Raw genomic sequence first — 21,384 nt, 5'->3', positions numbered from 1 at the left:
ATCCACAAAACAAAAGAAGTCTGAAATGTCAGCAAAAAAGAACTGAACAAAAGCAATAGGAAAAAAATCACTGAAGGAGCTTGACTTAAATATATTTTTAAGATGGATTGTCCTTGTGATCAGATAGAAAAGTCAGCGGAGTTAAAAATAAAAATCAATCTTGCTTCCATAAGCACTGACAATTTTTCCTCACTGAGTATATTTCCCTAACTATCTTTTTGGGGTATGCTTTTTTTCTCTTTGACACTTCTAACTTTCATTTATTTCCGAAGGAAATTCAGAGCACAAATACTTTGATCTTCCCTTTGCTTTGGTGAAAACAATAGCTTGTATTAGCTTTGAGACAGAGGTGGCTCTCTTCAAAGAATTCTTTTTGAAGATGATTTCATCTGCTTCTACTTGTCAGCCAGAATATCTATTCATCCTTAAAAATATTATCACAATGAAGGACTTATCACAAAAATAAAAAACCCATAGGTAAAGAATTCTAATCTCGTTTGTTGCCCTTACCTAAAAATTGCATTAAAAATTTCTTTAACATGAAAGTAAAATAAATATTAGTTATAATTACAACTTCTTAAGGGCAAATGAATTAGTCTGAATTAAAATAAGCATAAGTCGAGTCCAGGTAAGTTACATAATACTGCATGCATAAATCTATGTGCAGTTATATCACATTCTCGGTAAAGCAGTGGTGGCAATGCTTAATAGAATTACAGTATTTTTCAAATTAAGAAGAGATATATTGCTTTCAAAGTGTCACTACAATTTCAACTCTATCTGATCTTGCCTCATGTGAAATTTATGAACCTTGGCTATGCTGATTAATTTTTTTGAGATGTCTCCAACAGAGTCAGCATCTGCACCCTTCAAATGGCCTGGAATTTTTTGGATATAAAACAAAGTAGGCTGAATACTGGAATAAATTCAATAAAATAAATGACAATACCACAGAAAAGATGGCCAATGTGTTATGACTACTCTGGTTTCTAATTCAATTCAACTATTTTTATGGTACTAACTTTGTACCAAGCACAGTGAGGAACTAGGACATGGTTGCCCTCAATATGTATTGAGGAAGTCAGACAAATAACCCACAAGTCCAATTAAAACACATGAAATCAAAGAGGTTATTAGGTTTTAAAGAAGACAGTGATTGATTATTTCCAGCTGAAGCTATAACTAAAGGCATTCTGCAAGAAGATACATTTGAAATGGGTCCTAAATAATCACACTATTCAAGCAAATAGAAATGGAGCTGAAGCATGTCCTGGGTGAAGGCTGGGTTAAAAGGAGTTGAGGAAGAGCTGGATGCAAAGGAGGTAAAAGAAAACGTGTTGATTCTGGTCACAAGCATGTTCCAGGTCCGTCTTCCTCTTGAATTCCACCTTCCATAACCTTACAATTTCTTCTTTCCCCTTTAGGATTTTCTCCTCATGCTGTTTCCTCTGCTAAAAAATATCCCTTCTCCCCTAAATACTATAACTTTAACTCCTCTTTCAGATCTCAGATTAAAGGTCGGTTCCTCTAATTCATTCCTGAAACCTTCAACCTTCATCCCATCCCCAATGGCTTAAGATTGACTATCTTCTTGTACATATGCATAGCACTTTACACTTTCCATACATAATTTGTCTCACATATTGTTATAAATTATTAGTGAAAATTTTGTTTAATATTTATCATAACCTACAGACAAATAAAATGTTCTTGGCAAGCAGCAGTCTTAACTCTTGTGAGGCTCTGGGGCGCAAGGCGCTGTCCTTGGTACTTGATAGGAGCACAGCATTTGTTGAATACATGCAAGTATCCACAGTTCTTCAGTTTTACTTTGTGCAAGAATTTGGCATTTGAGTATAACATATTTTGTAAATGGTAGATATTTCATAAATTTCATGTGTAGGAAAGACATTCATAAAACTTTCAAGCATTATAAACTAATTCAAATTCTTTGTAGATTTAGTTGTTTTCTGCCAGGGGAGAATCACTTCTCAAATAAAACAAAACATACAACTATGACAACTCTGATTTCCAAGTCTGCACAAAGAAATGAATTGAATATACACATTTGATTTACAGCTAGTCCTAAAGAAAGCAAAATATGAATGCATCTTAAGATATTAAAAAATGAAATTCTGCCAAAAGAGAGGAGAACAAAAATAAAACTGCTATAGAGGAGATAAACATGCATCTGGAATGTTGCGGGTTAATTTAAAAAGAAATCACATCACGTAATATCTCTAGAAGCTGTAGCTCTATAAGTAAAAACAATTTAAGGACAAAGGCATTCTTTACATGCTAATTAATATTCTCTTTCTCCCTCCCTTGTTCTCGCTCTCAGATTTTAAGCTGTACTCTTGTTGGTTTCAGGTAGTTTCCAAGATCCTTGCGAACAGAACACAAAGTTTTCTATGTCTATATACTGTTTGTTGTTAGACAAGAAATGTGAAACAGAGCAGAGGGCTCAGGGAAGAAAGAGAAGGGGATGGGGAGATGTGCCGACACCCAGAGACAGGGCATGAAAGCTGAAGTCCCACTGTCCCTTCGCTTTCTCATGCTGTTCCTCAGCTGTACTTAAAGACATGAAATGGCAGTAAGTTTGTGGCATTCTTCATATTCATCCCATTTCAGGAGAGCATAGTTACTGATATTTTTTTCCTGCAGAAGTGGTGAGAAGTGACACATTTTGTAGATACATTATCATGAGAATAGTGAAAACATACTTTCGGCCAGACATTTCTCAGTTGAAAAAATTGTCCAAAATACATGGCTCTGAGATGAGTATTTGCGTAGCACTTCTTGCTAACATGAATAAAATATCTATCTCCCTTCTACTTATTACATAAAATATATTTGGCTTTTAAAACTTTCTTTAAAGAAAATGTGCTATTCTTTATCAATGAAGGCACACCATCAGAGAATATTTGCCTTGAAAAAGTTTCTTCTTTCCTTTCTGTAAAGACAATGAATTTACATTCAGATATGCCGCCCCCAAAATTCAGCATAAAGTTGTCACTTCATGCAAAAATAATCTCAGTAACTAATATACGTTTCCCTTTTTGATTTTTATTTCATTTTACTATTTTATACTGAAAATAGTATTCTAAACATAATAATCTAAACTCTTCAAACTCGAATACTTTGACACAAAGAACACTGTTGGAATTTACATTTTATCTGTAAATGTAAGTGCAGTTGTGCTTTTACCATGCATTGATGCTTCCTGCCAATAAGCAGAATACATTAAAATGAATGGATTTGGTAAAGATATATTACCTTTAAGTGGGGCAGGGAAAAATGAGGCTGATAGGGATGATAGCTCATGGCCAGAGAGACTAAAATGGAAAGCCTTTAGGTAGAAAAGAGAGAAAAAAACAGGGTGAGAATGGTGAATGGAGGGGATAAAAATGCCCCATCCCCTGAATTTCTTTGTCAGAATTCCAGAGTTAAACACTTTACATACTGTTACTCTTTAATAAATAGCAAGAAATCAATCAACTGACTTGGCCCAGGAGGAGGTTATATTGTGGAAACAGCTGTTAAACATTTCTGCTAGTTCAGTTTATTCACTGGGGGCAAAAAGTGAACCAGGTTTTCTCCAGGCAACTAGGATTAAGGCTATAATGCATGTGGCACAGGCTCTCCAGTTGCCTGTCTCTGTTCGTATTTGCACAGGAGACTGGGGGACAATGGTCAGGCCAGCCATGTGGCCTTGGCTGGCTTCACTACTACCTTGTGCAAACTTTAACTATTTTTATGACTACTGATAATCGATGCATGAAATACAAATGGACAGCAATAACTCAGTAAAACATTTCAGTGGCCTCTCCATTGTGTTGACAATAAAATTGCAGCTTCCTACAATGGCCTACACACAGCCCTACATGACTGGGGCTCTGTCCATCTCTCTCAATACACACCCTTCTCCTCAATGTGCTGAACTCCCACTAGCCTTCTCTGTCTTCCTCAAACATGACAGCTTATTCCTATGACTTCAGTGTATCCATTCACTGTCTCTGGAAAGATCTTGCCCAAGATTTTAGAAAAGCTGTCTCTTTATAATTCACGCTATTGTTCAAATATCACCTAGTATTTAAGTCATCCTTAACTACCTCCTCCGAATTACTAACCTTCTAGTAGATCAGCCTGTTTTATATTTTCTTCACTGCATTTCCCACCATCTAAAAGGCTTTGTTTATGGACTTGTTTACTTGTTCATTTTCTGTCTTTCTCATTCTCACAAGAATGAAGACCTCTTGAACATCGACTGGATAAATAAATACCTCATGGAACGGAATTAGGCAGTTGGTGGCAACTGATAATATCTGACACTAAAGGCTAGTAACACAGAATTTGTTTTCACTGTCTACTGTTCACTCCATTGACTCAGATGGCCTAATAAAGTATAAACAATATGGATGATAAAGAGAAAATGTCTTTGATTTAAATCGTGATTTTCCCACTGATTATCTGGGTAACCTTAAATTCCCCTTAAAATGGAAATAATAACATGGAATTCACTGGATTTTCAAACAATCCACATAACTCACCTAACATTGTGACTGACTCTTAATATGTTCTTAAAATTTGGTAGGTATTGTGGTTATCTTTTTCTTTTAAGTAGAAAATGACTTCTACCTCTTTGCTGTTCTGAAACAGCACTTCTGGTCCACGTTTGTTCCATTTCCAATTATGGAGATTGTTCCACATCTCTGGAACAAACTCCATAAATGGAGTGAAATTCATTGACTTTGTTTGTCCAGCATTCTGACCCTCACTCTTGGTGACAGTCCTTTGGTGTTATCTAGTGCCAAGCCCACCCAGGAATGGGTGCGTGGCCTGGGTCTGGCTGATTGCCTCCCCAGGTCCTTCACTGGGGCTCTCAGAAAGGAGTGGTGGTTTCACCTTCTCTTCTTCTGAGAATAGAACACTGGTTTGTAGGAACCGTCTTTACCCAAATGTGAAACCACCCTGCCCAAAAAGGAAGGCCACACAGAGGAAAGAAATGCCAGTAGATGGAGAGAGAAACGGCATCTTGAGGACCTGTAATCCCCCTGGATAGCGCTGTGCCTGAAGTGGCCACAGCCCCTGGATGTCTCTGTTAGACAAGCCAAGTCAGTATTTTGTTTATGCCAGTTTGAGTTTGGTTTCTGAAACTTATAATCTAAAGACTGCTTTCTAAGACAATGATAAAGAGTTGTAAGTAAAAAAAAAAAAAAAAAAAAAAAGTCATTTTCTGAGGTCCAATTAGTAAGTAAACAAATTACTTTCCAGAATGAAATGGTTTGAAGTGAAAGTGTGAAAAAGGGTACTCAGTTATTAAGGAAAGTCTGACACCTTAGGGTTACTTTTTAACACAGGCAGTAAGAGCCCCTGTGAAGAACTGGTCAGTGTGGGCTTGTGGCCTGAAAAACCAAGAGCAGATTGCCCAAAAGCAACTTAGGAGTATTTGTGGTTACAGATTAACAGGAAAAATAAAGGAAGAAATTAACACCTTACCCAAGAAATAAGCAAAATGAGAAGGCATTATTGAAAGTCAAAAGGAAGATAATTGTCTTCCTGTGCAAAGGAAATCTAATACACAACAAGGAGGGTATACAGCAGGTAATTCTTACAAAGGTACCTAATTTGTACTGAAGAGGTTGTACATTTAAAAATGCTTTCTCCAAGAAAGAGACATTAAAATGTTTTCTTAGGCGAACAGGGTATCATGTAATTAATGCTCATGCTATTTTCTTAATAAAGTATCATTACTAAAAACATCCTGTCAGCTATCTGTTTTATATGAGTATATACTAAATTTCTGTTTTTTAATAAAAGATCCACAGGAGTGTGAATGGTATGTCACATTCCCATTTCTCCCTGCTAGTTATACCCAAAAGCTTTAATGCACTAAACATACATTTGTGGAGAGATTCTTAGGCAAAATACTTTGATAAACACAATGGGTGATACCAAGATAAACGTAGCACACGTATCAAAGAACTTATGCTAGAATAAAAAGATGAGAAATCTGTACATGTAGCTGTATCATTTTAGAAGAACACCGAATTCTGTAATAACCATAAATAAAGTACATTGAAAGACTAGTAGAATGATCTGATATTCATTTTGGCGAAGGGCAATGGTTCTGAAATTTGAATGTGCATAAGAATCACCCACCAAGTTTATTAAAACAAAGGCTGCTGGGCCGACACAAGAGCTTTTGGCAAGTCTGCAGATGATACAGATGATGCTGGTCTCGGGATCACATTTTAAGAACTACTGATCTAGGGGATTTGTTTTCAATTTGGGGTGCACGGTAGAATCTCCTAAGAAGCTTTCTAAAATTCTAGTTCCCAGGTTTTATTCCAGTTCAATAATAAAAGAAAAATATTTTACAAAGGGAACTCTACCAGAACTGGACATTGATTTACACCAAGAGTAGTTTTATAAACAGTTGGAGGCAGATGCTAAGTGACAGGTGAAAAGTCATGGAAAAAGGCAAGTACAGCACATGATTAGAAATGAGGGTCAGGTGAGGTGGCTCACGCCTGTAATCCCAGCACTTTGGGAGGCCAAGGTGGGCAGATCACCTGTGGTCAGAAGTTCAAGACCAGCCTGGCCAACATGGTGAAACTCCGTCTCTACCCCAAAATACAAAAATTAGCTGGACATGGTGGCGTGCCTATAGTCCTAGCTACTGGGGAGGCTGAGACAGGAGAACAGCTTAAACCTGGAAGGCAGAGGTTGCAGTGAGCCAAGATTGTACCACTGCACTGCACTCAGCCTGGGTGACAGAGTGAGACTCTGTCTCCAAAAAATAAAAAAAAGAGGAGAACACAGTATTGCTGATGCATTCATAGACAGTAGACAAATGCAATCTTGGGCCAAGTCATGAAAGATCCCAAGTGCTATGCTAAGGAGTTTGTGACTTTTTTAGGGGGTGGGAATAAGACAACACTAAAGTGCTATGAGCAGGACAGTGACACAGTGCAAATCATGGCTTAAAATTATTATTTGGAAGCAAAATTCTGAGTAAATTAAAACCACTCTGGTTGTTCCCAGCAAGGAGATTAGTTAAATTGCTACAGCAATGATGTAGACCCATTTTCTTAAATTGGAATCAAGAGTTATAGTCTCAGAGCTGCAAGTTCTCTACAAATGCTTTAATTTTGTATTTTGTTTAAAACTAACATAAGAATAAATTTTTAACTTTAATTTTTTTTCCTCTGTCACCCAGGCTGGAGTGCAGTGCTGTATGATCACAATTCACTGAAGCCTTGACCTCCACAGCTCAAGCCATCCACCCACCTCAGTCTCTGGAACAGCTGGGCCATCATACCTGGCTAATTAAAAAAAAAAAAAATTGTAGAGACAGGGTCTCCCTATGTTGCCCAAGCTGGTCTTGAACTCCTGGGCTCAAATGATCCGTATACCTCAACCTCTCGAAGTGCTGGGATTATAGGCATGAGTCACCACATCCAGCCCCAGAAGAATATATCTTGTCAGATTTCAAGGCAAAATTATTCTTGTGATGACAATTGTCAATTGAAAGATTTTTGCAAGATAGGACTTAAACTTCTTAAATTCAATGTTTCTTAGTCAGGGCACATGCTTCTTAAGAAGTCAAGATTAACTCCCTGTCCCCCTTTCCTCCCTTCAAAAATCCACTCATAACTGCTGCTAATCAAAGTGTGTATTCAGGGCAACTTGAATCTATGCTCCTAGGTTGCAATCCTCAAGCTTGGCCCAAATAAACTCTCTACTTACATTAATTTTGCTTTCATTTCTTCCTTTTAGGTCGACATATTTGGCATAACTTGGCAGATTTCAGAGTGACTCCCCCAGACCACCTGGTGTTTTTCTCTGAAAGCAGGGCTTGGTACCAGCACCAGCATTCCATCTTCAGAAGTCCTATTGGGTGTTTCAGGTGAGTTTACCTGAATTCAGACCGCCTAGTCTTTGGTCGAAGGTCTATACCTTATTTGGGCTGTTTTTCAAACCCTCTCTCTTTCCTTTATGAATGAGGGCTCCAGTCTCTGTCTTTAGACAGAAGATTCAGGCAAAGAGCTCTGCAGGGAACTGCCTCCTTCAGCCTGTCTCAGGACGAGGGCTTCAGGTCAAAATTTTCCTGCCCCTGCCTACAGCAGAGGTTTGGGTAAGGATTGCCATTTAGGCACCAGTGGTCTGGTTTTACACAGCATGCTTTAAAAAACTTGCAGATACTTTCCTATTTTTGAAATTCGGGCTGCATTTTTCATCTGTGACCAACTCTTATTAAACCTCAGCTGAATTTATATACAACACTATGGACATCTTCTTGTAAATATCTAGGAAAGTGGATCCACCTAACCCGGAATAGTCAAACAATAAATCTCTCCAAAACTGGGGATCTTCTGAAATACCTAAAATAATTTATTTATGTGCACAATTAGAAAAAGCTGGTTTTGGAACCAGATAATTTAAGACTTACTTCCAATGGTACTTAAAAACAACAACAAAAAACTTCTATAAGAAATCCTGAGACAATTGCCTCCATTTAGGAGGTAAAGAGTATACACCCATCACCACCGCCAGAGGGAATTCCCCAGGTGTTTGACTCCCTCCCTGAAACTCCTATTGTAGCATAGTGACTCCAGTCCCAGAGTCGCTGGGAGCAACTTCTGGTTCTGGGGAATGCCTGGTTCTCAAACTATTCTTTGCTCAACTAAAAAAAACCCATCCATGAAAACACCGAGGGGATGGGGGAACAAAAGAGAGAAACTAAGTAAATAAATAAATGAATAAAAAGACCACCCAATGAACAAGATGGGCCTCCAAAATACACCTTTGTTGCCTAGCTGACAATTGCTTAGGTCGATACAACAGGTAATTAAAAGATTAATTGTCTAAAATGGGGAGATGAATGAAAATAAAACTACTGAGATTATAAACATGTAGATCCAACCATTTTCTTTAAACTAAGACTAATTATTGATGCTGATGTTGAAATGCTAACATCCAGGGAATGAGCTGAGCAGCACTCCTGCTGAGATTAGATCTGAATCAACTTAAAATCTTCTAAATGCTCAAGCAGCCTGCTTTGAATACCCAGCAAGATTTGAAAACATAAAAGGCAAAAGTAAGAAAGCCCTTCATCTGTGGTCTAGTGGTTATGATGTTGTGCGTATACCACCAGGGCCTGGGTTTTATTACTGATTAGGGAACCAGCTCCTTTTGGTTTAATATTTTTGTGACTTTTGACTTTGCCACTCAGGAGAGTGCCTTTGGTTTAAAAAAAAAAAAAAAAATTGATTTGGCTGGGCGCAGTGGCTCATGCCTGTAATCCCAGAACTTTGGGAGGCCAAGGCAGGTGGATCACCTGAGGAGGGTAGTTCGAGACCAGGCTGACCAACATGGAGAAACCCCATCTCTACTAAAAATACAAAATTAGCCTGGCATAGTGGCACATGCTTGTAATCCCGGCTACTCAGGAGGCTGAGGCAAGAGAATCGCTTGAACCCAGGAGGTGGAGGTTGTGGTGAGCCAAGATCATGCCACTGCACTCCAGCCTGGGCAACAAGAGTGAAACTCCATCTCAAAAAAAAAAAAAAAAAGATTTAACCAGATTATCAGCTGTTTTTTCTTGGCTATAATGCGATAATAAAAGATTTATTAAAATGCATTTTTTAAAAGGTCAGAAGTCAGCTTGACTAAAAGATGATATTCAAGTACACACACAAACACATTATATACATATATATTAACATATTATATATACTGTGTGTGTGTATATGTGTGTGTGTGTATATATATATACATTTTATACATATTAAGACCTTTTTGCTTTTTCTCTTTGGATCCTGTTTTGGAGATTATTATTTTCCTGTGGATGGAAATCCTTGTTTTTTATCTGCTTGTTCCCCCTGTTCACTTCCTTTCTTAAAAATTGTTCTATTATTTACTTCTATTCTTCCTGACTCCTTTTTCCTCTTTGCCATCTCAGGTACCACATAAAAGGATCTGGGAGAGACATCTAATGACTCAGACTGTTTAAGAAACACAGAAAAAGGTGCCACTGGCCCCTTTTTTTGGGTCATCTGTCCTCCTGTAAAGTCTAGAGCATCACGGACAGATTTGTCTGAGGTCTCATACTCTACCGTCTTTTGTACTGTGTTACCTGATCTCATTGGTTTTCAGGAGTACCAGAGATTACTTTGTACTGAGAGAGAACTTGATCTTAGTGAATGTGATGACTGGAGGGTCACTGGCACAGCTGCAGTTTTGGAGGTGGATGAGGGCGATTGTTTATAATAAATGGTTATTGCTACAGGACACTACTCATTTCCTTGGAAGTGTAGATGAGACAGGTGAGGTTTAAACCTTGGAGAAATGTCTTTGTAGCACAGTGCACCGCAGAAGCATTGTTTGGCCTAGTCCTGTGGTGTTTTCCATTTTTTGTGAGTGAGGAATCCAGGATTCAATGCAAAATTAGAATGCTTGATTTTAAAAAATCTAAATGCTCTGCCTTCCAACAGCTTGCTTTTCACATATTTAAATTATTCAGCTTTAAAAACTGCAAATGCTTTATTGACCCTGTTCCTTAGTGGACTCCACCTTGAGCCCATTTGGAAAACAGACACTAAATTAAAAGCTACCTATCTAAATGAAATTGGCCTCCTTATGAAATTCTAGAGTAAAGTCCTATGATTTTGTGTTGCCTTGAAATTCATTTTTAACCTTCCTCTAACATACCCAAATTCCTTCTTTAAAAATATTAAATTTTCTATCTTTGATTTGCGATGCAAATTTGCTACCCTGTTTCTCTAAAATTCAGTAAGAGCTTCAGCCACATGAAACAGATAAACGTTAACCTTTCCCATAAAGAAAGGCACAGTTTGAACACAACTGTCCTTTTAAACTAGCGAGTTTTATCTGACTCATGGCTAAAGTTTTAAAACTAAAGCTATAAGATCTTTATGACTGCCTGTATTTTTGTGTATACATGTGTCCACATCGTTTTATGTGTTGTCTATAACACCAAACTGGCTTGTAAATAAGCGTACCCACAAATTAAATAACAAACCAAATGCTTTTCAAATTCACATGATTTTAGTAATCTTTGTTAAATAAAGATAGTTTAAAAATTGTTGGTAAAATAAAATAGGAAGAGCTTCATAATTTGGACATTTTTGTCTGTGTCTGCTGGTCAGACAAGTTTATACTATCTCTGCTAGATATTTTAAGGTCATAAAACTGTAGCTTGTATGATATTTTCAAATATTTGCTTAATTTGTCTGTGAGCTTATGCCTTTGGATTTGAGCATGTAGATCTGGGATCTGGACAGATGGCCACAGTGAGGCCTGGGGACAAGTCCTCAGAGCCTAGACCACCAACTAAAAAGCAGAATCAAGCTTAGCATGGCCTCTTTCTCCCTGACCCAGCTTTTCCTCCTGGCCATGCTGGGAGGGGTCTGATCCTCCAATCATACCCTTCACAGCTCTCTCCTCTGTTCTGAGCTCTGTACTTGGCGTAGAAATTCAGGACCCAGTTGGGCCATGCTCTTCATTGCCATCTTTGGGTGCCATGTAAATATTAGGGACCTAGGGCAACTGGGGAAGACATTATAGAGGGTACCTGTTTTATAGTTTCAGAATTCCTTTCAGTAATTTAAAAGTCTTAAGATTTTGTTATGTTAGATTAAGTAACAGCTAATCATAAAATGTCTGAGTCATTTCTAAGTTAAAATACTGAAACATTAATTGCTAAACATAAATTTACATTTATGTACTTCAACATCATATTTTATATGGCATAGTAAAACTATCTAAATATATTTTTAGATCTGCTAGTCAACAGACATTGACAAAACCTCTAAGGAATAAAATGGTTTTCATCAAAAAATAATAGTATAAAATAGTTCAAAATTACTTAATTCCTAGGCTTTTCATTGAAAATTGGTTACTAGGTTAAAACTGATATGGTTTGGCTGTGTCCCAACCCAAATCTGGAATTCTAGCTCCCACAATCCCCACATGTTGTGGGAGAGACTTTAGTTATAATCCTTACATGGATTATATTTCCACTATCTCTTGTTGTTTTCCTTCTTCTGAGGAAACCAAATTGATGATACAAGATATGAACAGACACTTCTCAAAGGAAGACATTTATACGGCCAACAGACACATGAAAAAATGCTCATCATCACTCGCCATCAGAGAAATGCAAATCAAAACCACAATGAGATACCATCTCACACCAGTTAGAATGGCAATCATTAAAAAGTCAGAAAGCAACAGGTGCTGGAGAGGATGTGGAGAAATAGGAACACTCTTACACTGTTGGTGGGACAATAAATTAGTTCAACCATTGTGGAAGACAGTGTGGCAATTCCTCAAGGATCTAGAACTAGAAATAGTATTTGACCCAGCCATCCCATTACTGGGCATATACCCAAAGGATTATAAATCATGCTGCTGTAAAGACACATGCACACGAATGTTTATTGAGGCACTTTTCACAATAGCAAAGACTTGGAACCAACCCAAATGTCCATCAATGATAGACTGGATTAAGAAAATGTGGCACATATATACCATGGAATACTATGCAGCCATAAAAAGGGATGAGTTCATGTCCTTTGTAGGGACATGGATGAAGCTGGAAACCATTCTGAGCAAACTATCACAAGGACAGAAAACCAAAAGCCGCATGTTCTCACTCATAGGTGGGAACTGAACAATGAGAACACTTGGACACAGGGTGCAGAACATCACACACCAGGGCCTGTCATGGGGTGGGGGTAAGGGGGATAGCATTAGGAGATATAGCTAATGTAAATGATGAGTTAATGGGTGCAGCACACCAACATGGCACATGTATACATATGTAACAAACCTGCACGTTGTGCACATGTACCCTAGAACTTAAAGTATAATAAAAATAAATAAATAAATAAATAAATAAATAAATAAATAATGAATCTGTCGGCCAAAGCACATGAATATTTTAAAATAGATGTTGTCAGATCACATTGTTCAAAACTTTACTAATTTAAATCTTAATAATATAGACTTTCATTCTGAAATAATAAAACATTGCCTTTTTGACGTCAAAAAAAAAATTGACGATACTCTGAAGTCTAGGTACGATTCAACAAGCAACAGCAGCCATAAATCGATGACTTTGACATAACTACTTGGGAATGAGCCTTCTTGATGATGGATACCTTGATACTTAAATTTTGATCATCAATGCTGTCAAGAAGATAGATTTTTGATCAAAAGGGGGAAATAAGAAAAGAAAATAACTTTTATCTGAGGAATGCAAGTTACTTTAATTAACCAGCCCAGAGAGACATTAAAATGAAACAGCAATTAAATCCTTCTAGTCCCTCTGTGCTGTGCATTAATCTCTTGAAACTGCTTGCTATCACCATAAGTAGCTGTAACTTAACATAATGATGCCACACTGGACTCTATAACCCACACCCTAGAGCTTAACAATGGATAGCCAACCACTTGTCAATGTTATTTCTGTAAATCGATGAGAATGCCTGACAAACAACTTTGTATCAGCTCACTCCCTGTCTCCCATTTTTTCCTTTAAAAATCTACTTGTAATTGCTGCTAACTGGAGTGAATATTCACGGCAATTTGAATCTATGCTCCTGGCTTGCAATTCTCAAGCTTGGCCCAAATAAACTCCCTACTTATATTAATTTTGCCTCAGATTCTTCCTTTTAAGCTGAGAGGACAAAAAATTTAAAATGTCAAAATAGTATTTTTGATTTATTAAGGCTCAAGATAGAACAAAAATATTTTTCTTTTAAAAATAAAAACCTTAATTTGTTAAGTTTTTAAAAGTGATCTGTCAACAGGGTAATTCATAAGATAAAAAGGAGATAGGTGTATATATATCTATATGTAGATAATATACAACTAATATACATACATATACATACAATACATACAAATATATATACAAAAAGATAATATACAACTAATCATTTGTTGACAAATAAAGCTTTTGAATTATAATACATTTCCCTTTCACTTACTGTGGTCAATTTTACCTGTCATTTATCATTGTACCAGTAACACTATTTTTTGGGGGGAAAAAGACAGTAAAATGCAAGCATTAAGGGATACATTTGAAAGTAAATATTCTTCCAGTACCAAGCACATGATCAATCATGTCTTCCATGCTGAGCACATATTCTTCTCTCCGTGTGGGGGTGCCAGCTGTTTAGTGGTACATAGAGAAATCTAGTTTACCTTTAATCCAATAAATCTCATAGGGCACACCACTATAACGTATCTCAGTGATTTTCTTTCTTGGAAATGGTCTACTATATATTTAACCCCTTCTCTTTATCTCTTTAGAAATTTTAATATTTGCATAAAAATTTTCAACACACTTTTACTTAGTTATTTTTACTTGGAAAAAGTATAGCAAATTAGAATATTTAAAATGTTAAACCCTAAATATGAGGACTTTATATCAAAAGAAATGTCATTAATAATCTAATATGATAAATAACATCAAAAATCTTATTAACACATTTCTATTAAAATATAGACACTTATTATTTTTCAATTGGACTGTTACATACCTGAGCTTCTGGTTGTACTGTTTGACCTTTTCCAGTGAGGCTGCATTTATCTGAGCTTGAAATTCTTCCACGGAAACATTGTCTCTGTAATAATATCCTTCCATGCTCTCCAGTGCTGTGTAAACAAGTAAACATATTTTACAAGCAATTTTAAACTCAATTTCTCCACATGTAGTATAATTTTATTGATTATTAGTAAATTTAGCAAATAGGACCAATTATCAACACATATGCAAAAAAATTATATTAGCTCCAAAAATGAATGAAAACTGTTCTGCTCTCAAAATAAATATCAAACATTTCATGATTTTTCTGTCCAATGGGCAAAGAAAATTACTGGTTTAACTGTCCTCTATTTTTAAAAAATTTTGTATATGTTGTAGGAGACCAAAATATGCCACTCCAAAATATAACTGTAGGAGACCAGAATACACCGCCCCAAAATACGTCTCACTGGCATAAGGATTATTTTGATATGGTTATTTTGAGAAACTGCATGCAGACACAGGAGAAACTCTGAAAACAGAGTAGAAGTTTCCCTTTGATAAGGAAAATTTCCATCCATAAAGGAAACCTCTACTTGTAAGAGTGTCTCCCCCTCTGTACTAGGAAGAGAAGGAAGACGATCACAGAGAGCTTTATCTGCACAACACATCTTACCCTTTTTTTAATGGTGCTTTCCTGGTCACCTCCCCATAACTAGGCTTTCCCTTGACCCTTCTGTTTCAGTAGAAAATAGTTATATTTAAGTCTAAGTTCAAAGCTACCTCTTTCAGATATAGTCACTTTTCCTTAGGTATCTCGCATATAGACATGAGGTATACATGTTATTAAACTTCTGTTTGCTTTTCCCTTGTTAACTTGTCTTTTGCTATGGGGATCATCCCAACTAAGAACTATGAAAGGTAGAGAGAAAATTATTTTTCCTCCTCTACAACGTTCTTTGTGAAGCTAAACTTACACTTCCGATGTATTTGATATTTATACACACATGTCTATTACATATGACACATATATGTTCATATTTGGAACATATGTATGAAAGGCAGAAGTGTGCATTAATGTATGTCAGGGGCCTAGCACGGTGGCTCATGTCTGTAATTCTAGCACTTTGAGAGCCAAGGCAGGTGGATCATTTGAGATCAGAAGTTTAAAACTAGCTTAGGCAACATAGCGAGATTCTGTCTCTAAAAAAATAAAATTTAAAAATTAGCCTGGCATGGTGGCATGCACCTGTAGTCCTAGATACTCAGGAGGCTGAGGTGGGAAGATAACTTGAGCCCAGGACTTCGAAGCTGCAGTAAGCTAGGATCGTGCCACTGGACTCCAGTCTAGAGGACAGAGTAAGACTCTGTCTCTTAAAACAATCGTAACAACAACAAAAACATGTCAGAGTAAAAAAAAGGAAATTTTCACTCCCCATGCATATTCACATTCTTGTATAACCTTAATAAAGAAATGTTAACGTATTAAATAAAAAGTATAAATTGAAATCTTAGAAAATCACCTCTACTCAAACTGTCAGTTAATTTAGTTATAATATCCCACTAATTTTAAATGTATTTTGAATAGCATACACATTTCCTTTTTAATAACATTTTTGATTCAGTATTTCTTTTTCCTTTAACATTTATGAAGTATCATTTAAAACATTTTGGAGAGGAAATAAATCGCAGGAAAAGGGCCCAGAAATACAAGATTTCCTGTGGAAAGGTTGCCAGTAACAGGAATGGCTGTGGGTCCAAGTTGGAAATGTAAATTATTTTCTCTTGAAATGCATCACTACTTATGAGCCTCAATTTTTAATAAACGATTTAAAATTCAAAACAATCTTCTTTCAAGACTGCTAAATGCACTAGTTTCTAAACTAAATCATGAGGTTTCTTTAAAGTGAAAGAAACTATCACCATTTTGAAGGGAGGGAAATAGGAAACTGACTGCTAATTTTAGCTGTGCTATAGTTTTATTAAACTAGTCAGAATTCTAGAACACTGAAGAAAATAAAAAAATTTTAAAGATCCATGTCAAATTTGCAGATTGTTTTTAAATGGAAATTTTAAAAATTGGTTTACAGTTGAGAAAAGCAATTGTGGAAGATAAGGGAGAAAAAACACTACATTTACTTCAGTACAGGAAATGAAATTTGTGTGCTTATTTCACAGATTTTTAATTTGTTTATTTCTTATGGCTTCTGGGAAGGAACCCAGGAAACTTTACCCTTAAAATATGACACCCTGGTATACTGATTACTTTAAATTAAAGGCTTCTGCAAGTCAGCAGATACTGGATGAGGCTTTTCTCTGATATGCCCTATCTACCTTAAGTCTAGATCTGCAAAAGAGAACACAATTGCTTTCCCTACCCTCCCTGGAAATCTCATTATCTATGCTAGAAAAGAAGACTGTGGAAGGTAACCCATCTAGAAGGATTCTTCCCATAAGATAATATCTATTTCTCCAGCTCATTCAAATTCCAAGACAATCATTTACAAGTTAATTTCTGTCTCCCGGGCCCATTCATTCTCCCTAATAAACATTTTACGACCTCCTACATTCCCCATCTTCCCCATCGCCTATGAAGAAGGGTATATAAGTATCTGGACCTCACCGAGTTATTGGGTAATCACTCTCCCATGATTTTTATAAATTTTGTATGCTTTAAATTAAATTAAATAAATTTTGTATGCTTTGTTTCCTTATTAATCTGCCTATTGCAACTTCATTTTCAGCAACCTTTCAAAGGGAAAAGGACAGGCTTTCTCTCTTAGAGCCTACATTTTCATTAATTACAATAGTTGTAACTGGTTCAACAAACTTCTGGTCCTGAATACACACAGAAAATAAAAGAAACTGTCCCTGATAAAATAATCCTTAAATACATGCCATGTTCACAAGCTGCTATTTGTGAAGGGATTCAGTCTACCAATAGTCATACTTCAAGATAAATTACTCTTACCAGTTGGAAAGCTGATGCATTAGAGTAAAATTCCAGTTTCTGCTGTGTGAGTTTGGTCAAGTTAATTAATATCTGAAATTCTCAGGTTCTGCATTTTCGACTTGCAAAATAAAAGTACCTACCAGTTATGGTTAATGAGAAAGAATTTAATTAAATAATAGTATTAAGACAGCTCATGAGTATTCTTACTTATTGAATGAGTTTTATTTACTAGGCAACATGCCAAATGCTGTACGGGTACTACCTAATTCAATTCCAATGAGATACTGATTATGCAGAGTGTGCTTAGCCAAACACAAAGTTTGTGGGACTAAGAGAAGGGTCCATGCAAAACCACTTTGATTTGTGACTTAAAACCAGAAAAACTGGAAGGAGAACAGTGGGATGGCACAGCAGCGGAACTGTGAGGGTAAGGGAGGAGACCACTCCTCATATTGTCTTATGCCCAATTTCTGCCTCCAAAGAAAGAAGAAGTAAAAAGTAAAAGGCAGAAATGAAATCCACAGGCAGACAGTCCAGCGCCATACCCTGGGCCTGGTAGTTAAAGATCAACCCCTGACCTAATTGGTTCTGTTATCTATAGATTACAGACATTGTATAGAAAAGTACTGTGAAAATCCCTCTTGTTTCGTTCCGATCTAATTACGGGTGCATGCAGCCCCCAGTCACGTACCCCCTGCTTGCTCAATCAATCACGACCCTCTCACACACACCCCCTTACAGTTGTGAGCCCTTAAAAGGGACAGGAATTGCCCTGTCTCAGGAGCTCAGCTCAGCTCTTGAGACAGAAGTCATGCTGATGCTCCTGGCCGAATAAACCTCTTCCTTCTTTAACTCGGTGTCTGAGGAGTTTTGTCAGCCGCTCGTCCTGCTACAAGGGGAGAGGGCTGGGAACTAATTTTTATAAAGATCTTGATGGTTCAACTTTGGCCAGAATGGTCAGTTCTGTCCCAAATTTTATATAAGAACAAGTATATAAACATAATTTAATATAATTTTAATGAATAGTTCTACAATTTCATAAATTTCCATCTTCATTACATTTTTGACAATATTATTCCAAATTAACAAGTCAGTTAAAATTCACAACCACATAAAATTTTTTGAAAACTGGAAAAGTGCCTAACAATTTTGCCAAGAGTCTTAGTAAGAATTCTGTGTCACATTATAGAGTTGTGGGGAATGAACAAAAAAAGATGAGTTTTATATTTAAAAACTAAAATTTGTATGACAGAGAAGAGGAAAGATGACAACATTCCCTATTTTAGCTAAATAACTTGTTTATTTATTGTTATGAAAAACCCAGAACAACATTCTACCAAATTAAATAACATGTTAATTTCAAACATGTTAAATTTGGCATTTCCTTGTCTAGTTTCCTTAGTTCTCATCCATAAAATGATATATTTCTCAAAAGCAGTATCAATGTACTTGGTTGAATATTTAGTTTATTTACTTCTACTACTTTTCAAGCAAAGGAAGAAAAACATTCCATTAAATTTAGGTAGTCAGCAAAAAAGGAAAACCTAATGAATGTTAGAGAAAATTAAAGATTAAATTATTCTTAGACTGAAGCAAGCTACATTTCCACTTACTCAAAATACCTTTCAAGGCTTTCCCAAGAAAGGGATTAATCGGGAAAAACACAGAATCTCTGAAGAATAATTTTAAGAATAGTGTCAGTCTGCTAACACTCTCTTTTGATAGCACACTTTTTTGGTTAAATAAGACACGGCACATGCACTGCTAGAATTCCCCAGAAATGGTCACCACGGGTCACAATTCCTCAGAATTGGTCCCAGTTATTTGGAGAGAAGCAAGATTTGTTGATCCCATTATGACAAATATGTGAGAATGGCCGTGTGATATATAATAATGTTTTGTGATTCTAAATGTCTCAAAATGGAGTCATTTATAACAAGTCACTCAACCCACAGTGAAACTGCTGACTCTTCAAAGTGATAAGCACATGTATGGTGGACTGAGGTGATAAGATGACACCTGCCATGGCCAGGCACCTCAGAGACCCCACAGGAAAGTGAAGCCAAAGGCGGCTGAGATAATGACTATGAACACACTCCTGTGGAGAGCCATAAAAACAGCAAGAAACTGACAATGGTTGAGATGCCTGCAGAAGCTTTGCCAGGAGAACTCTGAGGCCTCCTTGCCCTAGAAGCTCTGCCAAGAGATGAGCCGGGACCCCCATCCCCTTGCTGGTCAGTGTTTCCAGGGAAATCCAGGCCTTCCTTGTGCCTCAGTCAGCCTGCAGGCCTCCTGAGCTACTCACCATGGTTTGTTACCACCATTTTATGTCTGTCTGTGTGTACTGAATATGTTTGCATGATTGTTGGTGTGTGAAAGCCTTGCGATAAACCATGAATTTGAAAGCATTTAATTGGCCATTGAGTCATCGTGAAACCTCCCATTCTCCTCCAATAGCAGTTGGCACAGCTAGGCTGATTGGAACTGTGCTGTCTGAAGAGAGGTGGGTTTACACCTTCACACAGACTCCTAACATTTTGGAAATCTCCATTCTGGAAACTATTTCTTCTTTTGCAAAAAATCTATATTGTTTCAATTATAAATCCTGTGTAAAACCGAAATGGAAAACTAAAAGATTTAATCTTTTTTTTTTTTTTTGAGATGGAGTCTCACTCTGTCACCCAGGCTGGAGGGCAGTGGCGCGATCTCGGCTCACTGCAATCTCCGCCTCCGGGTTCACGCCATTCTCCTGCCTCAGCTTCTGGAATAGCTGGGACTACAGGCACCCGTCACCACGCCCAGCTAACTTATTTTTGTATTTTAGTAGAGATGGGGTTTCACCGTGTTAGCCAGGTGAAACGACCTCGTGATCCGCCCGCCCCAGCCTCCCAAAGTGCTGGGATTACAGGCATGAGCCACCGCGCCTGGCCAAGATTTACCTTTTAAAGAGCCTTAAGAAGAGTTTAGGAGGAAAAACAAATTGAATAAAGGGCACTTAGAAAATGACAATGTTTATAACAAACGTTCCCTTTCATTTAAAAGAGAAAGCACTCAAGTTTCTATGTGATTTTTATTATCCTCGGAGCAAAGAAAGATACCTTGTAAAGAGGTAAGACTTAGGGGCAGTTGGTTTGGGTGGTAGCTTTTTTTTTTCATAGGAGGTAAAAAAACGAGAATACTGAAGAGCATGCTGGCAGAGACAAGACCAGCATCACATATCCTATTTGGTTTAAGGGAAACTACCATCAGGAGGCCCAGGAAATAGGTATCTAACAACACTTTACAAGGAAGGGATGCTATACTTCAGGACACTGTATCTTCACTACACATATTCAAAGACCTGTATATGATGCCACATTCCTGAGAGGTAGAATACCTGGGTCCAGGAACCAAGGGTGAAAGCAGAAATGACCGTGCTTAACATCTGTCGAGGGTTGAATGTGCCCACAAAAAGATATGACAAAGTCCTAACCCCTTGGGGCCTACAAATGTGGCCTTATTTTTGGTTTGTTTGTTTGTTTTGAGATAGGGTCCCACTCTGTTGCCCAGGCTGGTGTGCAGTAGTGCTATCATAATTCACTACAGCCTCGGCCTCTTAGACTCAAGCGATCCTTCCACCTCAGTCTCCCAAATAGGCAGGACTACAGGTGTGTGCCACCAGCACCAGCTAATTTTTTTTTTAAGAGGTGAAGTCTCAATATGTTGCCCAGGCTGATCTCAAGTTCCTAGGCTCAAGTGATCCTTCCATCTTGGCCCCAGAAAGTTCTGGGATTTCTGAGCTATCACATTCAGCCTTGACCTTATTTTGAAATAGGGTTTTTGTAGATGTAGCCAAATTAAAATGAGGTCCTGCTGAATTATGATAGGCCCA

The 21,384-nt window shown here is 37.2% G+C and overlaps 1 protein-coding gene across 1 annotated transcript in view; it reads right to left on the bottom strand.

The window, feature by feature from the left end:
• LOC105537017 (phosphatidylinositol 3,4,5-trisphosphate-dependent Rac exchanger 2 protein-like) overlaps positions 1 to 21,384 on the bottom strand; it is a 110,516-nt gene that overhangs the window by 50,766 nt on the left and 38,366 nt on the right. Inside the window, exon 10 of the mRNA XM_011976503.1 lies at positions 14,577 to 14,691. Within this exon, the coding sequence (XP_011831893.1) occupies positions 14,577 to 14,691 (115 nt within the window). The remainder of the gene's footprint in view (positions 1 to 14,576; positions 14,692 to 21,384) is intronic.

The sequence above is a fragment of the Mandrillus leucophaeus genome, unplaced genomic scaffold (genome assembly GCF_000951045.1).
Source record: "Mandrillus leucophaeus isolate KB7577 unplaced genomic scaffold, Mleu.le_1.0 Scaffold167, whole genome shotgun sequence".
Taxonomy (NCBI): Eukaryota; Metazoa; Chordata; class Mammalia; order Primates; family Cercopithecidae; genus Mandrillus; species Mandrillus leucophaeus.
This window is presented reverse-complemented; position numbering and strand designations above follow the sequence as displayed.